General features: G+C 39.4%; 2 protein-coding genes across 2 annotated transcripts in view; both read right to left on the bottom strand.

The window, feature by feature from the left end:
- Positions 1–3491: 3491 nt before the first annotated feature.
- sp5a (Sp5 transcription factor a) lies at positions 3492–6466 on the bottom strand. The gene is made up of 2 exons (XM_081368096.1): positions 6101–6466; positions 3492–5195 (listed from the first exon to the last, which is right to left on the bottom strand). The coding sequence occupies exons 1-2, from the start codon at positions 6149–6151 to the stop codon at positions 4146–4148; spliced, it is 1101 nt and encodes a 366-aa protein (XP_081224222.1). The 5' UTR covers positions 6152–6466; the 3' UTR covers positions 3492–4145.
- A 2083-nt stretch (positions 6467–8549) lies between these two features.
- Positions 8550–24415, bottom strand: part of myo3b (myosin IIIB) — a 154554-nt gene continuing 138688 nt past the window's right edge. The window contains exon 33 of the mRNA XM_081369161.1: positions 8550–9066. The gene's annotated coding sequence lies outside the window, so the exon portion shown is untranslated. The remainder of the gene's footprint in view (positions 9067–24415) is intronic.

Genomic DNA, 24415 nt, shown 5'->3' with positions numbered 1-24415 from the left:
GCATTCAGATCAGGTCACGCTGAGGCTTAAACACACACTCCCTGCAGCAAACACACATGTGCTGTTGTGATAGCCTGACCATATCTCGCTCTCTGAAGGAGAGGAACGGCCCGTTCTGCCCCGTGGGAACTCAGTTTGCTGGAGCAGGGGCACACTGAGACATGTTAGTCCTAACCTGAAACAGCACTGGGTGCAGATCCTTCAGGTTTCCACTTCATAGTGGGACATTTTCCATCATTTGAGTTATTGCTCGTTCTACAGCGAAACCGTCACATCCACTAAAGCACTTTACATGTTATTTTAAAAACGCATGGACCCGTCTCACATTTCCAGGGTTCTCAGAAGCGGAAGTCGTCAAAGCTGTGTAAACTTCTAAAGCAATGAAAAAGAGATGACGGCAAATATATATTTTCTGTATTTCTATTTGCTGCAAAAGAAAAGTTTCCACGACTTTCCGAAAGACAGATTGATTGTGTTGGTCAGAGGAGAGAAAGATGTCAAATTTGTCATTAAAAAACATTAGAAACATCACAGCAGCGTTTTTTTTTTTTTTTTTTTCTGTCGTTTACTGACAAGGTAATACAACACAATATATAGTGTTATACGTGTATAAAAAAATGAAAATATATAATACTTTACTAGATTTGCAATGTGGATAACACATTTTTACTCAACCTCCAGTTGTTTCAAACCTGTATGAATTGATTTCTTCTGCTGAACACAAAAGAAGATATTTTGAAGAATATGGGTAGCTAAACAGTTGTTGGACCCCATTGACTTCCATACAATGGAGGAAAAAAACAAAAAACTATGGAAGTCAATGGGTCCATCAACTGTGTAGTTACCCATATTCTTCCATTCTGTTCTGTTCATTTCCCACATTTAATACTTTAAAGTAAACAAGCACATGTTAGATTGAACCGAATTTTCATTTTCGGGTGAACTGTTCCTTTAAGGCCAAACATGTATTTCTGTGTATCACTCTGGAAAGAAAGTACTTGCTACAAGCATGAATGAATGTGAAGAGACAACTAAAAATGTCTGAATCATTTGTATGTTGACAAATATAAGAATTCATTATAACAGAAGTACAAAAAAAAGTTGCTGCCTTAAATTTTTAAGTACAGTCAACTTGGATGTTTAACCCTTGTGTGGTGTTCATATTTTTGTTACTCAGCCAGTGTTCGTGGGTCTGGTGGACCCGCTGCATTTTTGGGTTTTTAATTCAACACAATCAAAAATGTTATGTTAAAATACTCAACATATGTTTACTTCATCCCAATTACAAGCAATATAAACAGCATGTATGGTCAATATTTTCTCTTTACCTTTGTTAGATCACATTTAAGAATTGCAACCTCGTGTGGGAATGGCAGGAGTAGATGCACAAAACTCACTCTTGCACTCTTTCACACTTACACACAATCTCTCTCTCACACGCACACACTCATGCAGACACATACACACACCCACAACACACACACAGACACACACAACCCCCCCCCCCCACACACACACACACATACACATACACATGCACACACACACACTCACTTGGATATGGTGTACGGTCACTCTCCATAGGCATAATGGTTTTTCTAATGTACAAACTGTATAATATATTCCCCTACACTAACCCTACCCCTAAACCTACCAATCACAGTAAACTTTTGGTAATTTATTAATTTCAAAAAACACCATTTAGTATGTTTTAGTATGAGGACACAGATGTCGTCATAAACCATGTTTATGTTGTAATACCCATGTCATTATACACATTTGTGTCCTCATAAACCATATACAAGAACATACACACACTAACAGCAGGCCTTGACAGGTGGAGGACAGAGAAATGTAATGGGGGGGGGGGGGGGGGGGTGTACAGTGTGTTTTCATTGGAAATGTGTTCTGATATATATTCCTCATAGAAAATGAGCCAAGGCCAATGAGTCTCGGTTTGAAAAAATAATTAATTGTATCATTTTTCTTTTGATAAAAAATGAAAACGGGTCCAACAGACCCGAACACCATACAAGGGTTAAGTCATTTCAACTTAAAATACATTAAACTGACTTAATGAGTTGAATCTTGCATAACATAAATTAAAAATGGCTTATTTTGATGAGTTAGAGCAATGTAAAAACACATGTTGTCATAACTTGTTGATTATAATTATAATTTTGTGTATCATATAATTCAGTGTAAAATAATTGTTTTAACAAAAAAGTTTAAAGCTATTTGTTAAATCAATATATTTATAATTTAAGGTAAATAAAAATAAAAAATAGGGCTTTTCTTCTTTACATAATTTAGAATGTGGTTATAAAATATTTAGCTCAATCATGTTTATGTACGAAGATCCAGAAAATAATTGCGCACAGACACAATATTTTTCTAATTACATAAACAAAAAAAAAAATAAAATACTTTTTATAAGTAGTACTGTGAGTTTGGAAACTAGAAGTATGGCTTTCATGGAGTGGTTTTCAGAGAAAACAACAATAATAATAAAAATACCTTTTCTCCCCTCAGAATACAGAAACACAAAAATAAGTGGGATATTAAAACCTTTTACAATTTATGCAGAACTGTAACAATTTGCAATTGAAATCATTAAAGCAGTCAGGCACTGGTTAAGGTGTTGCTGTATTTGCACTTATATCTGGAGAGACAACTAAAAACACTGTTGAAAACACTGAGTTATAGCTAGATCCTCGAAACACAAGTGGGCAAACATTAGACAAGCGTTTAGTGATTTGTGCCAGGATTTTACCAACGGAGGCGCTGTTGCTGGAGAAGCGTGCCAAAAAGCCCCTTCCAAATATCATTAATAAACGCTTCCTTCATATATTCCAATCTGACTTATGCTGGTTTAAGATGTTGTCATGTGTGAAACGTTTTGTCAAGGCATGAAAGATAATATAAATCGTAAGAAAACTGTACGAAAAACCTCATTAATGACCAAATGTTTACTTTTTTTCCCAAAAGTTTGTGGACTTTCTGTGCAACTATGTCTCTCTCCATGCAAAATTGTCAGTACAATTCAGACATATAATTAATTATTACCATCATTCTCCTTATATTTAGAGTTAACTGCCAGAAAAGCATTGAGATTGAGGTTAAAATGGACTTGATTTGGTACCAGTGTGTGTGAGCACATCAAAATCTGCACTGAACTTAGATCTGCTATTGCAGGGCATCTGAATATGCTCTATCTAGATGGAGCACAGAAATGATATTCTATTTTATAATTAATACCATAGATGGTATTAAATGAACTTTAGATGACATGATAGCAACACATCTGCCGTACAGTTTGTCACGTACGTTTTTCATTGATGCGATTCTGAGATTTGGATGCAGCGCGAAACACTTGAAGAGCGTTTCTTTGATAGCTGGAGGGGTTGTGTATGTATTTTACACATCAAACACTGACAGCATCTGCAAAACGCTCACGTGTGACACGAAAAACAGAAAAATACAGCTGACGTCAGTTAATGTTTGCTTTATTGTCATTTTTGCTAACTTAAAATCATAATGCCGTCCTTCGAACTCTACGTCTCCTAATAGCTGATAAATCTCACAGTGCTCGATTCTCAATCACAGACGCCCAACAGAGTTTCAGCGTTTCTCTGTCAGGCGTTTCATACACACTCACACGCTATAAAACTTTGACATCCATTTAACTTGCATTTTTCCTCTTCAAAAAATAAACCTATGCACTTTTAATAACAACTCCACCTCGCCGTCTTGTGTTCGGATGGCACGTACAAGTCATTGTCTTTATTTTCACACAATAATTTTGGAAGTTTAACAGATGGTTTTTAATAGCATGCTAAAACACCCCACAAGGAGCGAAAAACTGACACTTTCATTCAACAAAAGCTATCGATATATTTACAGGATAAAGAAATCTTCCACCGAAGACAGAGATCTTAACACAAGTTAAAACTTGTTAATGTTTAGAGTAGCTCAGGGACGGGACACGTCATCCAGGGTTCCTTTAGGAACGGCTTGAAAACGATATTTACAAGTCCAAGAAAAATTAAGTCTCGTGAACCCTTTTTTAATGAAAAAATAAAGTTTTTCACTTCATTTAGGATCCTGAAGATTGTATTGCACTAGTCTACGTTCATCCGGGTCAACTACACGGGTCTCAGGTCTTCTCTTTTCACGTAATCAGTCTTTTCGTGACTTTTGCTCTTCTTGTTCTGGTGCGTCTTCACGTGTTTGGCCAAATGGTCGCTCCTCATGAACCTCTTGCAGCAGTCCGGACACACGAAGCGCTTTTCCCCCGTGTGAGTCCTCAGGTGCCTCTGTAACTCATCCGACCTGGTGAAGCTCTTCCCGCAGAAGAGCCAGTTACACACGAAGGGTCTCTCTCCCGAGTGCCAGCGCAGGTGCGCCTTCAGGTGGGACGTTTTCCCGTATACTTTCCCGCATCCGGGGATGTGACAGATGTGCTGCTTCTTCTTCCCGGGCTCGTCGCTGGAGCTGGACGACTGACAGTTGGGACACCGGCATCTCCGGCAGCGCCGGGCCGTGGCCAAGGGGGATTTGGTGTGGAGAAGGGCTGCGATCTGGGTCTGGTACTGCGCAAAGTCCGTGTGTCCCAACACCAAACCCCTCTGGATTGGGAAGCGGTGGGGACCGAGGGGCGACGGGTGGCTGACGTGGTTTCCCTGCTGAAGGCTCCACCACGGTATATCCTCGCCCGGGTTTGGAGAGAGCTGTCTCGGCTGCTGATGGACCAGGCCCGAGTGTCCCGGGACAAAACCGGGAATGGAGGGTGGGATGGGGGCCGGCGCCGCGTAGCTGACGGCGGGAACGTAGGTCGGCGGACAGCTCGACTGCATCGAACACGGCAACATCTTAACCGGAGAGAAATCATACGGATACGTGGGATCGGCCGGAGGGGTTAACGGGAGCTCATGGTGGGAGGCGTAGGAGCCCTGCAGGTGAGATTTGGAGGATAGTCCAAAGGAGGTGTTGCCGGAAAGCGTGGATTGGGGATTCGCCTCGTTACTCCACGGGTGGAAAATCCGTGACGGCGACCCGAGGGTCGTGTCGTAGGGAACCTGAATAAAGTCCGTGTGGGCGGATCCGTGATGATGACCGATCCGGTTACACGTCGCCGCTAAAAGTGCCAGAGGAGAGTGTTTGCTGTTTTCCGGCGAGGAGTTTGGAGTGCGATCCTGGATCGTGAGAAAGAGTCGTGTTAAATATTTACACATGACACATGGTTAAAAAAAAAAAACACTTTTGGGGGAAAGATTTGCACACATGTTTTGCTCAATGATTCCTACAAAATTCTCATGCAAATGTATTTTATTTCACAGGGTTTATGAAGGTTTTGAAGCAATATGCAGATACAACTTCAAAAGGAGCCAATTAAACTATTATGGACAGACATTTCATTTCAATTTGCATAACTTTAGCTGCATTGGTGAAATATGTTTAGAATCGATTTCAAGTAACCATTTGATTCGGTATAATGTTCACACATGGTTTAGCATTAAATTTACGATTAATGGCTAAATTAGTCACACTTACAATGAGTTTGACTTGTTGGCTCGCTCCAAAAATCACAGTGAACATGCCATAGCGGTCAGTTATTATAGGCTACGATTAAAAAAAAAAGACGATTAAATAATCTGCGATGTTTGACATCGTCATACACTGAATAAAAAATAAATAAAAACTGAAGTTTAATTGCATTCGAAATGAAAGCGTTTAGTAGCAAGTTTATTGCACTTTATGTACAATGAATTTAGAGATGATTAAAATCGAACTGTAAGTTCTGTAAAGTAAGAACTTTTACAGTAGGCTAAGAACTGTTAAATCAAACTGAAAACTCTATTTAATTAAATGATTAACTAATTAAATTAATGGAAAATGCACTCTCATAATTCTAATGTGCACAATAATAATAGTATATGAATAGTTCGCGGAATAAAGTAATAATGTCTCGTTATCAGCAGTAACGTAAGTTTGCGTAGTTCAGAGACACTCAAATAAGTGGAATAAGCATCGTTTCTCCGCGAGCGACAGAAAGCTTTACGAACGACATTTTCAACAATATGTGAAAGTTTTGACGAACCTGCAGAAACGCCTGTAGTGTGTCGTTCCTCAGCACAGCCACAGCTGCCATGGCAACACTTCCTCGAGTTCCTCAAGCTTCTCGATTTAAAGCAGCCAAATTCAGCTCTTCTAAATAAAAAAAGACTCGAGCGTGCAGTGCGTGTTGTGCGCGGTGGCGTCGCGTCCTCGCGTCCTCTCCTCCAGCTATCCCTGGACTATCTGAGGGAGTGAAGGATCACTTCTTTGGATTTGATAAGGACTTTGGTGGGCCGCCAGCCAGTCAGGAGTGAGATTTATGACTTTGAAGTTCGCCGCTGCCCAATCATCAAAGAAGAGCGGCTCTTTGAGAGGGGGAAGCAAATCCTCTGAATCCACACAAAGCTCCTATGGTGTGTTTGTTGGTCTGGATAAAAGGGCTGATTATTAGTGGGGGATGGGACGGGTGGGGATAAAGGCGGGACAATTAATGAAGTAATCACTATGTGGGAAATGTATATACACAAATAATTGGATTTTCTTGATCAAAGACCCCCTCGCCGCCTGGAGACCCCCGCTATTGGATGCCGGAGTCACCCGATCCCCCTTTCTGTAATTAAGGATTTGTTGTGCGACTATGCGACTGTGTGTTATCTCCAGAGATCTCACGCGGGCTTATGAGATAACTTCAAGAGGAAGGAACCATTTGACTCAGTATAAAGTTCACACATAGTTTAACATTTAATTTACGACTAATGGCTAAATTAGTTACACTTACAATGAGGTTGACTCCAAAAATCACAGCGGACAAGTCATATCAGTCAGTTATTATTCCCACAATGTAGCTTAGATACGTTTGCAGTGGTGTCTTTCAAAATAGAATTGTTCAAATAGAATCTAGTGATTTAACAATTAGAAATTGCAAGTTGTCCTGCATGCATGTGAGAAAATGCATTAATGCAATTTGCTCACACTTTAGATTAGGGTCCAATTCTCACTATTATGACTTTGCCTCACTAAACTCATGCTTATTAATAGGTAAGTTGTAGTTAATAGTTAAGTTTAGGTATTAGGATTAAGGGATGTAAAATACGGTCATGCAGAATAAGGCATTAATATAAGTACTAATAAACAGTCGATATCCCAGTGACGTGATGCTAATAAGCAACTAGTTAATAGTGAGCATTAGACCCTAAACTGTTACCTAACATTTTAATTGAATTACAAATAACCCAACATGAAATATGTGGTAACACTTAATAAGGTTTTATTAGTTAACATTAATACTGAACTGCACTTCTATAGCTTTATTAATATTTGTCAATGTTAATTTCAAGATTTACTGATACATTATTAATATCAAAAGTTGTATTTGTTAACATTAGTTAATGCACTGTAAAGTTACACGAACAAACAATGAAACGCTGGATTTTTAATTGTTAACAAAGATGAACAAATACAGTAACGAATGTGTTGCTCATGGTTACTTCATGTTAGTTAATACATCCACTAATGTTAACAAATGAAACCTTATTGTAAAGTGTCACCAAATATGTCTTAAACACAACACATTTTCCCACAGAGGTTTTTTAACAGATAATACAAAATAAGACTGGGTTGTCAACAGAACGGCTCTCAGATCACATGCACTAATTGATTGTGACTGAAGAACAAAAGGAACAAGCGCTTATTGTTCTCGTAGTTGAAAAGACAAATTATTTAGTAAAGAACAGTCCCACACCACCCTGTGCAAGTCAACGTCGACCCATCAAGGTGTGGAGATGACACGATGATGATGATGATGATGATGATGTCTTAGTTGTGTGATTTGCAGGCTGGCGAGAGGAGGAGATCCAGTCTTTGAGAAAGTCTGAACGTTTTCCAGTTCTCCTCCCTCTTCTCCGCCCCGAACCAGTCAAGCTTTCAGTGCAACCCAGTCTCCGACACACGTGACGCCTCCACAAATATTACAGGAATCGAGCATCGTAAACGAGTGCTCGCGTGAAAATTGCTCCAAAGTTCAGTAGTTTCTAAGTTTTGCGGGCGAGTAAACTGTCACATCAGTGAGCGCAGCTTCAATGTGAGCATGAGACTAAATAAAAACAAGACAAGCAAACTCCCACAGAGAGATGCCTCTAATCTATGACTTTTTAAACTGTCCCTTTCCAGCAGTTTGGAGTGCTTGATGTTGAAGCAGATCAGCTCTTTTGATGGGATTAAGGTTTCTCACATAGTAACGGGGGAAGGAGGGGGAATCCCACAGGGAGGAGGGCTCAGTTTTCCTGAAGTCCTTAGAGAATCGCAAGGGGACACAATTCTGTTTATTCTTCTTAACAGTCACTGTTTTAACTAAATATCTCTCTTTACATAAGAGCATATTCCTGAGGCCACACATTTTGGCAACCGCAATTCAGGTTATTATGCGGTGCATGCAAAGAGTTTTAAAAGTAGCAGCATACGATAAATGACAAAAGTGCAAACTTGATTTTGTTGACTTTATTTCTCAGACAAATTAGGATATGAAACAGCTGGTGAGATTGGATTGAGAACACCGACCCAAACTCACATGCCATTCACAGACGTGTGAACTGTACTGTATGGTTGGAATGAATCTATTACCAGAAAAGGCAATGAGCAATGCGGAGAACAAGGATGCACACACTTTGCTTTATGGTCAGTCGCTCATAAACAGCTCAGACCAAACTGTCTTAAAAAAGAAAGAAATAAAAGCAGCACAGTGAGTCAGCCATCACTCATCTAATCATGTTGTTTGGCAACAAATTATTGTAAATATTAACAGTTCAACAGGCTGCCTTTGAGAGTCCTTATATAATTAACCATAAAATGTGGTTTTCATTTTTATTCTAAGAAAACTGATAAATAGCACGTTTGCCTTTCATAATAAATACGCAAATCCAAATACTGAGAAAATAATGCATACATAAATAATTGTTCCTCATTATTTGATATGTACAGCACATTTTGTAGCAAAACACTGGAAAAGGCAATCTGTAAAAGAAGAAAGAAAGAAAGAAAGAAAGAAAGAGGGAGATTAGTTTTAGCAGTTACATAAAACATAAATGCACGCATTTAATCCTGTAAAGCTTGAAATTAAATAATAGTGCGATAAATCTAATTTTATAAAATGGAATAGTTTATCGAACCTTTATACAAAATACATATAAAAGACATTAAAAAAAATATGCACATGTGTTTGTTGTTGAGCATTACATTTGATGGCTCATATCTCTTATGATGTTGCTCACTGTTCATTTTAGTTAACAAATGAAACCTTAACGTAAGGTGTTAGTTATTCTTTGATTACTTGATACAAATATGAAGGGGGAGTATAAAAGTATATACTAACAATCAGATGACAGAAGGCATGTAGAAGATTGTGTGCAACAGGTTTTTTTCAGCCAAGTTTTTATCATGTTAATAACTTAGTGACCAAAGAAACAGTAGGCTTTAAAGGGTTAATGGGAGATCTTAATCAAATCATGTAAATATTGTAAAATATCAGGAGTTCTCTGGAGAACACGCAACTTTAAGTGATGTCTTCGGTCAAGATCACGGCGCTGTCTGCAGGTTTTTGATAAAACTGTCAACATTGAGTTTCTTCATATAGGTCTTCTTCGGACAGGTCAGAGCCGTGTCTAGCTTTTCATGTTCTTTGGACAGACAGCAGAAGAAAATAAGGAAAAAAAAGTCTAAAAAAGAAAAAAGGGTCTCCACATCTGTCTCACACACAAGAGCAGGAGAGATGGAAAGGCAGAGAAATGCTCGGGGCTACCGGGTACGAGAGCCTCTGTAATGGTGTCTCGTATGAGAAAACATCTGTGAATTTCCTCAGTGATCTACAACAAAGTCCAACTCAGAGTAGTCACTCAGCGGGCCTTTGAAGTTTCACCCTGACAGAAAGCTGCCATTGTGTTCTGCCCTCGACGCGGTGTAGCCTGACTCTGCTCTTGCTAATTTCCAACATTTTCCCCTGAAACCTGATACTGTTGCCTGTGCTCGGGCCGCGCGTTTAAAAGGAGCGGTGCGCTGACGGGCCTCGGGTCAGGAGATGAGGGAGAGGTCGTCCCTTAACCAGCCGTTCGCCGATGTGTGTGGCATCGCAACTCTGACCCGCTCGGTTCCCGCGGTAATTGTTGGGGTCACGTCTGGCTTCCTCGAGCGGGATCAGAGGTTTCGGATTATGCGGAGGGGCTGAACATATAGTTCATGGATATTTACCAATTTTAGATTCAGTCTGACAGGGTTTGAAGTTCTGTGCAGATGTTTGTCCTTGTGGCTCTTTTTGTTAGCCGAATTAATCAAACACTTCAGTTTTTTGAGTGCAGAGAGCGAGATGATTAACATTGAGATTTCACTATACACTCATACCAACAAACAATTTTGAAGGCAAATTAATATTGGTAGGCCAAGTGGAATAAATTATCATGTTTAAACCATTGAATGATGGAAAATAGAGCTGCAAAATCCACAAATCCCAGAGGACAAAGTATTGCTCACAGATCAAGAGACTTAAAGGTAGGGTAGGTAATCTCAGAGATAGCTTTGATAGCATGAGATCCCACCCTCCCTTCAGAGCGTCTCCAAAGCCACACCTTTAAAACACATGAACGTTCACAGCAGAGTCTGTAAAGCGTCACGAGAGGCGGCGTTAAAGTCCACGTGAACCCGAAGTTGCAAACGACTTTTCTCCAGTGTTATGACGTATTTCCCAGTGAAAAGGAATATTGAACAGAGGGCAGGGTTTTACTCTAGCGCTCCTCCTCTCCATCTCTGCTCATAACAGACTAACGGTTTGAGGCGAGTGGTTAAGCGTTTCCCAACCCAAGCCGTCAAACCTACATCATTAGCCATTCCAGACCGGAAGTAACTTTTCAGACTTTGATTAAAGATTACGACGGCAAACAATTTTTTTTCTGTGTATTAACTTGCACGGATTAATTTTTCACCACAAGGCTAGTAATATGCGCTAACAAAGTAAATAGGGTCAATTTTGATTTCAGTTGGACTTTAAACTACCTCATGTCTCAAAGCACATAACATTACAATAATAATAACCGTAAACAACTTAGAGAGCTCTAGTTGTACCACCTGACTGCTGCAGATTCATTTCGCCGTTGATAGTGTTTACACAGACAGCAACAGAACAGCTCCAGGTAGAACATCAAGAGTTGCCGTCTCGTAATTACGGTTACGGTTACTGGTTGTTTTGGTTCAGGAGGAACTGTAAAAGACGGCTGCGGTTTCGTTTGTGGCTCTCGGTGACTGACGTCTGTCTAACTCTGATGACGTGTGATGTCCGCGAGAGCAGGTGTGTGGAGGTGTGGAAATACATACGCTGAGGCAGGGAGGACATCGTATCATATTGGATGAACATTTTCTGGTCATGTGACTTCAACAGAAGATATATGTACATGTTTTAATGTTTAGACCACTTCTATTATTGATTGCTATCAGGATGTGAAGAGACTTTCAACCAGAATAACAAAAAGTGTTCATGAAAAAAATTGCCTAACCTACCTTTAATTGAGTTCTTAGCTGTGCTTAAGAATCATCTTTATCTCAAATGTTTCTCCTGAAATGCATATATGAAAATGCATATAGACTCAAATGTGTCAATAGTCAATAATACATACAATAATAGAGCTATAAAGTAAATGTAGAAGGCAGCTCAGATCATCTGGTCTTGGACGAATTTGATATTTTACAAATATTTTAATTGGTGAATCAAGTGAATCAAGAGACTTAAAGGGTTAGTTCACCCAAAAATGAAAATTCTGTCATTAATTACTCACCCTCATGTTGTTCCAACCCCGTAAGACTTTCGTTCATCTTCGGAACACAAATTAAGATATTTTTGATTAAATCTGAGTGCTGTCTCACTCCTCCACAGGCTTATGGACACCTTATCTTGCTGGCCCAGAAAAGTTATTAAAGACATTGTTAATATAGTCCAAGTGACTCCAGTGGCTCAATCTTAAGTTTATAAAGCGACGAGAATACTTTTTGTGCGCAAAAACAAACAAAAATATCGACTTTATTCCACTTTTCATTTCCTTCTCATGCGTAGTGTTTAAGCGTAGCGCGTCTGTGTTGCATGTCACCACGTAGGCTCACTATTGGGCGACTCTGGTCATGTGTGATACGTGGTGACGTGCAACACAGATGCGCTACGCTATTACACTACGTAAAAAAAACTCGAGGTCCAGAGAGAAGGAAATGAAAAGTGGAATAAAGTCGTTATTTTTGTTTGTTTTTGCGCACAAAAAGTATTCTCGTCACTTTATAAACTTAAGATTGAGCCACTGGAGTCACTTGGACTATATTAACGATCTCTTTAATACATTTTCTGGGCCAGCAAGTTAAGGTGTCCATAAGCCTGCAGGAGGAGTGATCCAGCTCTCAGATTTCATCAAAAATATCTTAATTTGTGTTCCGAAGATGAACGAAAGTCTTACAGGGTTGGAACAACATGAGGGAGAGTAATTAATGACAGAATTTTCATTTTTGGGTGAACTAACCCTTTAAAATACTCCAAGTGACTACAGTGGCTCAACCTTAAGTTTATCAAGTGACGAGAATACTTTTTGTGTGCAAAAAACAAAACAAAAATAACGACTTTATTCAACTATTCATTTTCTTCAGTGTGGGCCTCTAAGGGAATTCACGAGAGCGCCGTGACGCACGCGCAAGAACTTCTCATTGCGTGCGTCGCGGCGCTCTCGTGAACTCACATCAGAGGCCCACACAGAAGAAAATCAGTAGTTGAATAAAGTCGTTATTTTTGTTTGTTTTTGCGCACAAAAAGTATTCTTGTCGCTTGATAAACTTAAGGTTGAGCCACTGTAGTCACTTGGACTATTTTAACAATGTCTTTACTAACTTTTCTGGGCCGACAGAATGAAATTACCTAGCAGCCTATGAAGGAGTGAGACAGCTCTCAGATTTAATCAAAAATATCTTAATTTGTGTTCCGAAGATGAACGAAAGTCTTACGGGGTAATTACTGTAATTACTGACAGAATTTTCATTTTTGGGTGAACTAACCCTTTAAGCAGTATACCTCATTTGATTTTCATTTCATCTGTTTGAGTCACGACTGAGATACTAAAGAGATAGTGTTTAGTTTAGCATTTTTGTGCATTTAGGCCGTGTGTCCACCAAAGCAATTTTAGCCAGCTGAAAACGGCTAGCTGGAGGCGTTTCAGCCGCACATTTCAGCGTTTTTTCAGTTCAGACTTTTGGTTATAAGGAAAGGAAAATAAGGAAAATCTGCAGAATTGTATCTGAATTCACAGATAGCTTATTTCTGAAGATAAAATGTCGACAGAATGTAAAGTGCTTTCCTCTGGCCCTTTGTTTTAAGTGACTTTGTTCCATTGTTGTTGTCATCTGTTGATGTTGTACAAGCAGGATGTGGTGGTTGGTCACTTTGGTATTTGTCCCTCCTCCACTGTGATTGGACGGCTAGGTCAGGTAAAAAGTGACAGTGATGAGCTCTGAGTTTTTAAGTTTTTACTCAAAGTCTCGTTGCATTGCTGCCAATTTTCCTTTTTATAAATACGCAGCGTTCCTATTGAAAGAATTAAAAAAATGTTTTGGTGGACACACAGCCTTAGGTTAGCATTTTAGTGGTTATATTGAAGTGATTATATTATATCCTATTAGTTATCCAACCCAGGGTGGGTTATTACAGTTAAGTATAGGTTAGTATAAATTAGCTAAAATGAAACCTAACAACATAAAAATAAAATGTTGTTACTCAAAAAAAAAAAAAAAAAAAAAAACTGAAATAAAGTTTTATTTCATTTAGTTGCCAAGGAAACATTTCTTAATTGCATTTAGTTTAACTTGATGATGCACTTACGTAACTAAGACTAAACAAAATTACTTAACCTTTAAGTAAAATTAAAATGAAAACCAATTCACGACAATATTATCTCTAAGTAATATAATAATATCTATGATACTAAAATAATACCGATCCAACCACTTTTTCGCAGTGCCGCTCAAAAGTTTGGAAACATTAAGGTTTATTAATGTTTTTGAAAGAAGTCTCTTAATCTCACCAAGGCTGAATTTACTTGATTAAAAATACAGTAAAAACAGTCATACAATGAAATATTATTACAATTTAAATGAATTGGTTTCAGTTGTACTATATTTAAAAATGTAATTTATTCCTGTATTCGAAATCCATTACTCCAGTCTTCAGTGTCACATGATCCTTCAGAAATCAAACTTTTGACCGGTACTCTGTCCTTAAAGATCTTTTTATTTATTTAGTATATGATGCCAGAATTTATATTCTGATAAACAGGAAAACATTAGCATAGAGAATCTAAGGATTCAAGCGGAAATAGTTCAATTGCTTTCCACAGGTACATGGGTAGCTACAAGAGATAAGGCACAAGAATCAGTTTACGCGGAGTCTCTTTCCATCGCTGATTTGTTGTTTTTCTTGCTGAATGTACACAGGTCCTGGCCAGCTCTCTCAGCGCTCGCCCTGCTTGCGTTTGCTCAGTGGCAGCTGCGAGCACCATCTGGGAGGGCTTCAGCAAGGCCAAACAAAACAGGTTACACCTTCGGCCATGCCAAGTGCTGTAGCCTATTCCTGGTCTGCAGAAACAACAGGGGCTAATCGCAATTTCATGCTCTGATTTTCCCCAGACCTCAATCCAAGCCCCGCAGGAAAAGAAACTTTAGCTCATTTTCAGGAGATATGGGCTGCACGCGCTTCCATATGGCCGTGCGCGGGACAGTGTTCAGCTCATACCCCATGATTACAGAATTCAGCATTTTCACATTTCTCCAACACTTTTCACTTGTCTCTATACTTAATGTTTGTACTATCAGTGTCTAAAAGTAGATTTGCATATATCACAGGAGAAATCTGTCTTGGCACGTCAAATTACAAATTGTGTTTAATAGCATTCTCTGGTAGAAAACTCTTTTTTTTATATATATATATATAAAATGGACAACTATGCTTATTTTACAGCTAGCACTTTATTTATCCTACATACACACAAATAAATTATATTTGAACCATTTTCTACATAATTGCACAAAATTACAGCTTGTTTATTAAAGAATACAAATATATTTTCATAGTATTTTTTCTTTTTTACATTGAGTCTCCTTGTTAAACAAGTAACTCTGCTGGTCTGTTTGTTGGTCTGACTGCCAATTAGTGTACAATCTGGTATAAGTAATTTTCACACACTACACCTTTAATTGATCAAATGAGACATTTATAATGTTACAAAAAATTATATTTCAAATAAATATTCATTAACAAATGTACCACTGTTTTCACAAAAATATGAAGCAGCACACCTTTTCAACCTTTATAATAATCAAAAATGTTTCTTGAGCATCAAATCATCATATTAGAATGATTTCTGAAGGATCATGTGACACTGAAGACTGGAGTAATGATGCTGAAAATATAGCTTTGATCACAGGAATAAATGACATTTTAAAATATATTCACATAGAAAATTATTTTCTAATTTTCTAATTAATATTTTATATTTCAATAATATTTCACAATATTACTGTATTTTTGATCAAATAAATGCAGCTTTGGAGAGCATAAAAGACACAAAAAACGTTTATTTATTTATTTATTATTACTGACCCCAAACTTTTGAACAGTAGCGTAACACATATTTAAATGGTTTATCTTTAATGTTTGCCTGTTTAGATTATCATAGTTTTAACTATAAAATCATATTTTAGGAGCAAAAATCGGGGTACAGAAATAAGAATTAGAACATTTTCAATGAAGCCACAGTGAAAAGAACAGTTTTAGAAAAAAGTTGGAAATCTGATTTTTAAAAAAATCAAGTCGTCCCAGGGCATAAAAGAGCCTGTAGTTGAGGAACCGGAAATCGATTGTCAAAGTATAGACTGGTTTGGTAAACCTTAAATTTTTCAGACACAGTTGAGCTAATGGCTCAGTTACTACAGGGAGACAGATGACGAACATTGGCAAGATTTGGGCACATTCAAGTCCAAATGCAGCGGGGTAAAATCTCCCACTTTTATCCCTTCGGTATTCACTCAGTGCTCATGCAAATGTGGGTAATTCAGCGGGGCATAGAAAGCCCTCAACAAATTGCAGGTGTTAGGAAGCCGAAACAAAGGCCACTACAAGCCCTAATGGCATCCACCATCATTAGCAAGTCTTTGATGTGCGTACTCCACTCACTCTTTTATCTCCTTCTCCCCCTCTCAGCCCTTCTCTTTCTACATCTTACGCTACAGCTCGCTCTCTCCTTCTGTCTTTCTCCTCGTAACCCTCTCTCTTTCCGCGGTTCTTCATTAAATCAGTCTTTAGGGAGGGCGCCCACCCCTGTACCTGACATCTGTTTGGCTCTTACGCCTGTCTGTCTGTCACACATCAGTCAGTGTAAAAGTGTCGCGGTGCTAATCTGAAAATATCCTAAAGTACCTGTTTATTCGGAGAGGCGGCAAGCAAAGACGGCAAAATAAAGTGTTTACTTTCATTCCCGGCTTTATTATCCCAGGCCGTGATTAGGAGGTGCAGCTCGCGGGAAGCGTTTACTAGCAAATGAACATATATGGGAGTGCGGGAGTGTGTGTTCTTGTGTATCAATGGCAGGTTACCTGCTTTACATCCCAGCAGGTTTGAAAGAGAGGCTTTGGAAACACTGCTATTCAAAACTCTTCCTTTGAACTCTAGAGGATATAGAGACAGGACAATGCTAGTCTATTTGTGCTCCCCCTTTGAAGTCCACCCTGTCTATTAGTATGAGAGAGTGTGCTGTCTGACAATAAATACTCCTCTATCTAAAGATTACGGCTGCAGAATATCTGAAAGGTGCCACATTGCTCTGCATACTTGGGAAAGAAAACACACGGTCTAGAACAAACAGTTAAAACCGAGGGGGGAAACTCTTCGGCGGAGTGCGGACCACATTAAAAGAGATCGTCAGGCGCGCCAGATGCGGAGGGCGCTTTAATGAGCGCAAAGAATAGGCAGTCCTGGTTTTATGGAGAGTTATTGAGATATTAAAGAGCACAGGTGCAGGGCCAACATTGAGCTTCTGACACAAGATCAGCTTTGCTTGTCAAAAAAAGACTTGTGCTGGACAATCAGAGTTCCACATACTTTGTGCCATACGCGGTTTCTTCGGTTTGATATTGTCTCAGTTCAAGAATGTCGGTATGAAGAACAGTCCCCGCCGTGAAGGCAAACTTCAGAAGCTTCTCGCAAGCACAAAAACTAGAGAGCTTGTTCAAAATTGATTTCCATGGCAAAACAGGGCCAAAATAATCTAGGGAACAAGATCTCTCTTAATGGATTTGATGTTCTTTAAAGAGGCACTCGCGGGTGTTAGAGTGACCTATTTCAGCCGGCGCTTTTCAGAGGAACTAAATATTCTCCGACGGGGAATAATGCTCGCAGAATATTCTCATTACCGCCTCATCCGAGCGCAAGAAAACTGGACACGGCCGGCTATGATTAGAACTAGAGCTAGTCAGTATGCACACACTGACACACAAACACTGACAAACACACATTCACAGAACTTTGTGATGATTATGTATGTATATTGTCTCTGTCTGCTAGCTTAAGCATTACTGTCATTCGAAATTAGGCCTCGAGTAATTTTGGTAATCGGTTCATTTTAATTCAGTGTTTTAGAAGGAAGCTGCATGGAAGTTGAGTATTAAATCGACACTTTCGGTCAAACATTAAAATGAATTCTAAAACCAAAATCTGACTAGATTGTGAGACATGGAGGCCATTTATGAACAAGGAGGTTCTTTATTCACTGTAATACATGGGAAAGCACTCGTGTCCACAACGCCTTCACAGAAGTGTGCATAATGTGCCTGCTTGAAAATCACTCACAGTAATATTTGTCTTTAAAATGTTTTCCAAATATGTTACAAACTTGGCATACATTTAAAGATCAAAATTTCTGAAAGCCTCTTGAGCCTATACACTGTCAGAAAAAAAGCACAAAAGCTGTCACTGGGACGGTACCCTTTCAAAAGCTAAAGACTGACCTTAAAAGTACATATTGGTACCAAAAGCGTATATACAGTATTATTATCTAAATCAGCGGTCCCCAACCTTTTTTGCGCCATGGACCAGTTTAATATCAGACAATATTTTCACAGACCGGCCTTTAAGGTGTGGAGGATAAATACAACAAAATAAAATGGTACGACCGGCATAAAAACTGCCTGGTAATACCAAACTCTGCTACTTCGCTTTGCTTCGAAGACAGAGTCTGGCATGGCATAATTGAAAAGCGTTTTCTTTCTCGCGGGGGACGCTTGTCTTAAGTTTAAAATCATTGGTTACCCGTAAGCCAATCACATAACGTTTGGTTATGACGTGTGTTATGCACATGCTCAGCTGCATCTAACTTCCACTGTAAACACATGTATGATGCGAAAACAAAACCATTGAGCGCAATACCGGAGTGAACATGTCTGTGAACGACTTTTGCAGATTATGTGAAGTAAATCTACGCATCCACGGTACAATCAGTGTCTACGTCACGGCTCTCAGCCCGCCCTCTGTTCGTTGATTGGCCGGCTGTTTTCACGCCAGAGGAAAACGGAAAGCTATTACACTGTCTCAGACTGAGTACAGAAGCGAAATGAAATTGAGCGGAAGTACGAAGTCTGACGTAGTCAGGCTTTAAAAACTGGGGTATTTTTTAAATATAATAATAAACGTTAATCCAATGTGTAGGCCTACTCGCAACTTTATTAGCAGCGTCCTCGTAACATTGCGCCATAAAGACAACTGAGAAAGCCTGAACACAAACAAAATGCCCCCCAAAAGAAAAGAAAAAAATCTCCATGTTTTCAGTGCTGATGCGTTCATGTAACATGTAACGGTGGCGCTGCCAATAAAGCACCTAAAAGCTGTCACAACGAACCGGCAAAATTAATGATTATGAATATGTAAAATATAGCAGGAGACATTTTAATTTTTCACTAATAAACCAGTTGTTTTATGTCAGTGTCGGCTGGAAAGATGAAGTTGGCGATGCTGACTCGCGATCTTCGCAGTAGTGAAGGCGCCAGAGAGAAATGCACATTTTATATGGATTACATAAGCAGAGAACAGTCAGTTTTCTTTCGTTTTGAATTGTTCTGTTTAAAAGTACACATTTCAAGCTTTATATATGTCTCAGGTCTGTGAGGCAAGTAGGCTACCTTATCACTGAGTTTCGGTTCATTTATGAGACGAACTCCAGTTCACACGCCGGCGCCTCCGTGTCGTGATTATCTATTTTCTAATATATTTAGGACTTCTTATTTATTAAATCCAGACAATTGGTTGATGAAACATTGATTAAAATTAAGATACAATTAATACAAAACGAAATTAAATTTAAAGACAGGTACTTTGTTCTTTCTGCTTGAGGTCTCTGTGAAAGTTTTACATTGTTTTTTTTTTTTTGTGAAATAAATTTCTAAATAAATGCGACTTATAGTCCAGTGTGACTTAGGCTATTTATGTTTTTTCTTCTTCATGGCACATTTTTTGACTGATGCGACTTATAGTCCAGAAAATACGGTAAGTTATTTATTCTTTCTGTGCGGCCCGGTACCGGTCCGCGGCCTGGGGGTTGGGGACCCCTGATCTAAATGGTAAAGAGTGACCTTAAAAGTACATATTGGTACCAAAAGCGTATATACAGTATTATTATCTAAATGGTAAATATTAGAACATTTTTGAAGGGTACCGTCCCAGTGACAGTGACAGAGTTTACCCATCTAAACTCAAAATCACAGTAAAGACTTAATAGTTCAGTGGGAAACTGCTTTATGATGCATGTAAAAGGAAAGAGATGAGAACCTAATAAGAGGTAGCACTTTATTGTACAGCCCCGTTTTGGATGGACACTATATACTTACTTATTATAATTACAATAACTGGGTAATAACTAGGTACTAGTCCTGAACCTACCCCTAAACCTAACCTTAACCCATGAGGTTACCTTATATTACTCAGTAGTTTCTTGGTAAGTACACTGTAATTACATTGAAAGTGCACGTACTGTAAAATAAAGTGCAACCAAACACAGAGTTTTTCTCACCTCTGTCAGAATGCTCTGAGGAAGGAAAACGGATGTCAGCTAGATACAAACGAGGACACTAATTGTAAAAATGAACAGAGGAAACTGGACAACACTTAACAAAGATCATGCAAATTTAGATAACTGAAAACCAATTTCTACACACTCTTCTATAACGAAAACAACAAAGTATGCACCACTTTGAATATGCAAGGACCATGAAATAAATTGCGAATTTAGATCAGATGTTCTCAAATTAATCTCTTCAGGACAAGCATATTTCCCAGCATCTGAGAGCAATGTTTCATTACCATTATATGACTAATTATTAATATGGGATATGTGTAAACCTGCGTAAAATACAAGAACAAATTCATCCACTTTTTTATAGTGACAGAAATTTACTGAACAAATGCCAAATTGGCTTCTTACCAAAACGTCACACATCAGATGATGCATCCCCTCAGAGGATTGTAATTGATTAACAAATCAACCGAAATATAGGCAAAATTTTCCTCTGCTTCATCGATTTCAAAGAAAAAAGCCTTCATATAGTGTTTGGCATGAGAGTCTCCAAATCAAAATGCCTGACAGCAGTTCTGAAGGAAAAACCTCATCAAATCAATATAAACTACTGTTACAATTGGCTACAAACACACAGATCTCCTCACTATATGCATCAATGAACTGATGAGAACCCGATCCAGAACAGACTCAACAAACATAACGTGCCATAAACGGACAAAAAAGATTGTGCCATGCCATTACTGAACTTAAATATCAAACCACCAGAATCATTTTGATATGAAATCTACCTGCAACATGCAAGTGTGGCTATAATATATGTGAATTCTTGCTGTTTGAATATGTGGGAAATATTTATTAATTAAATTTCATTCTCTGAAAATATTGGAAATGTAACCTTGCCAATTCCAATAAGGCAAGCATGCTAATAAGGCTGTTTTTGACCCGAAAGCAGTTGAAAGAGAGAGCCAGAAAGATATAGAGAGAGTTTGAGAGAATAAGATCTGTCTACATCTTCACTAAAGATCAGATTTTCTTCTGGGCCCTGAGGGGTCAACAACTTCAGATGAACCAAATGATATGCAAATTTCATTAAACAGCGCCACAAATTGGCTTGTGTGCGCTGTGCGGCCCTTCTCATCTGAGAGAGAGATTTGTCCAGAATTTCTCATCTAGAATCTCATTTACACCAACATCACGGCAGGTCCGCGAATGTTGTGTTGAAGAAAAAAAAAAAGATTTAGAGAAAAAGTAAAAATTAAAAAAAAATGTTTAAAGAACAAAGTGGAAAACAATTTGAAATGCAAGGCATTCATAACAGTCTTATCTTGCTCTCTTCATGTCTTTTTGTCTCTGTTTCTGTGAGAGGGGGGGATCAAAAGCAAAAAATCACTTTTCATGTGCTAATGTTATCTGCCTCCTTGAGGAGAATTCAAATTAATGATTGTATCATTATTGGTTTGATAAACTGTGTTTAATGAAAGAACTATATCAAGGATGTGAATCAAAAATAAGAAAGACATTGTAGAGTATTCCTCTAACTTTCCATAACCATGAGAGGCTTTGAAATGCAGATATTGCCTGACGCCATGAGATAAGGTCAAATCTATCTCTGAGTGTGCAGGGCTGCCCTAAACATCACACAATATTCAAAAGGGCAGTTCAATATTTGGTTCAAAGGGCCTTAAAAATTTAGGTTTAGACAATAAGGACCATTAAAAAAAAACACTTAATAAATGTATTCTCTAATCTTTGATTGTTTATAATTCAAAAGATAATATTATTTTTTTGGTGAATTATTTTTCTCCAAAAATAATTCATTTGTACTCATGTATTATAATAATCTTCATGTATTATTTAATAATAGTGTCAGGTATGGGTGTGATGAAAGTAGCGAGGACTCAGGTGCAGAGTTAATTTTATTATTTTTAATGATAATAAAATAAAACAAACCAGACAACAAAAACTACCCCGAGGGGGAAAACAAGACAAACTTGACTTGAACAACTAGACTTGGCTTAACTTGACTTGTCAGAACCACACAGCAGGGAATCACAAGGTATACATATGACGACGAAGCAGCACAGGACTGAAAACACAAGGAGAATAAATAGGGAGAGCAAACAAAGCAGGTAACAAGGGAGGACAGGTGGGGCAAATAATCAATAATCAGGTAACAAGAAGGGCGGGGCAAGACAAATAATCAATAATCAGGTAACAAGAAGGGCGGGGCAAGACAAATTGACAGGAGAGCACATGGCAAACACATGACAAGCCATGTGCTCACACCAAACATGACTAGAACACAAGCACATGGCCAGTAAAACAAATCACAAGCCATGTGCTCACACAAAACGAGACATGAACACTCAGCTAATGAGAACACTCATAAGCCACGTGTTCACACAAAACATGACAACATGAAAGCACACAGCTAGTGTAAAACACAAGCTGTGTGCTACACAGTAAGAGACAAAACATGTCATGAAAGCACGCGGCCGATGTAAAAACGACAGAAGAGCGTACGGTCTGAGCGAACTCGAACCCGCATGCTCACACAACAAGACAGAGCGCACGAAAATGAGCAAAAGCTCATCCTGTACGCTCACGGCAGAATACAAACACGCGTAGCATGAATGTCCGAATCCCCACACAGAACCGAAACCAATCTAGACTGACGTGCCGGGATCCAAACACCACGCCCCGCACATGTAACAAGGCATACAGACAAGAGAGCACACAGCTCGAGAATGCTTGAAGCCGCACGCCCACACAAAGACATGACAAAACAGGAGTGTCAGAGCTCTGTCACAAAACCAAGAAATAAACTAAACAGAGGTGACAGAACCCATGACAAATACAGTGGCCTCACAAATAATTTCGACACCAAAATCACACTTAAAAATGTCTGAATGACTTTGCAATAGATATAAAATAACAAAGAAAGTGTCAACAACTGCTTTTCTCTTCACTAACTTCACTTTTTTTCATAATTTTTGCTCAGTGCATTTTAATCAACTGGGGTTTTGGTGATTTACATTAGTGGATGTATGAGGTCAGTTTTTCTGAAGTTCACACATACCCCTTTTCCACCAGAAGGGTTCACATTCTGGAGCCATAGCCTGTCCTCGGCCAGGCTGAAGTCTGTCAGTTTTTTCCGGAGACTTGAGGAACGAACACTGACATAATGCTGCTCTGTGTTGTTTACCTGGCTTTTGTAACATGTATAGTCTGTTTTGGTTTCGTTTTAATTTTTTCCCTGATTCTTCCAGCCCAGCTCAGTGTTTCCTGTGCCCCCGCTGGTTCCGCCCAGCTCAAAGTCTCCTGTGTCTCCAGAGTACCGACCCAGCCTTCCTCTACTGCCTCCTCTTCCAAGTTCAGCCAGCTCCTCTGCCATGCTTTCGCTGGTTCCCTTCAGCCCCTCAGCTCCTCATCTGACAACACTCTATTGTGTGGATTTGCCTCGGGTCTTCTGGTCTCCAGCTCCGCCCAGTCAAGAGCATCCCCTGTATTCGTCTCCAGCCGTCGATCCATTCACTCCACCTCGGCCCATCGACCTGTCGGTTCTGCCTTGGCTCCTCCCTCTCTCGGCTCCAACTGGGACCATCGTCCTTAGTCCTCTGGCACCTTGGCTCCACCTCAGATGCTCATCACTGCGGCTTCACCTCAGTCTCCAGGACCATCGGTTTCGCCCGGTCTTGATGGCTCTTCGTCTGTGCCCTGGGCTCCACATCCATCGGCCTTGTCTCTGTCAGTCGTCCCCCTGCATTCATCAGCCAGGTCCCACCATGGCTCCTTCCTCACTTGACTCTGCCGTGGGCCATCGTTCTGGCTATGGTCTGGGTCCCCACTTGGCTCCTCGTGCTCCTGGCTCCTCCTAGTCATTGCCACCCTGGTCTCTCCCTCTGTCATCTCCCCAGGTTTTCTGTCCTCTGCCTGCTCTGTGTCTTCCTCCAGAGTCCTCCTTTTGCTTTGCTGTTCACAGTACCGGGAATGATTCAAGCGAACCATCAGCTCGCATAAACTGCCGGTACTCTCATCTGTCCTTTTCGGATATAAATTAAAACATAACTCATTGATTCACTCTCTCAAGCTGGGTCTCTCTAGCAATATAGTGGAATGTTATTAGATTGTTATTAGATTGCTCAACAATGCGCTAGCATTTCGCTAACCTGTTAACCTGCCATCCGTACTTGCCGTCTTTTTTATCTTGCACGCTCGCACCTTTTACAAATCAA

Source organism: Scardinius erythrophthalmus (genome assembly GCF_964197995.2).
Source record: "Scardinius erythrophthalmus genome assembly, chromosome: 6".
NCBI classification, from domain to species: Eukaryota; Metazoa; Chordata; class Actinopteri; order Cypriniformes; family Leuciscidae; genus Scardinius; species Scardinius erythrophthalmus.
The sequence above is the reverse complement of the archived record's forward strand: the minus strand, read 5'-3'. Positions and strand labels throughout refer to the sequence as shown.

Coding starts and splice junctions, on each gene's coding strand:
- sp5a (XM_081368096.1), bottom strand. CDS start 6,151: ATGGCAGCTGTGGCTGTGCTGAGGAACGACACACTACAGGCGTTTCTG. Junction 5,196..6,100: donor CACTACAGGCGTTTCTGCAG/GTTCGTCAAAAC, acceptor CTCACGATCCAG/GATCGCACTCCAAACTCCTC.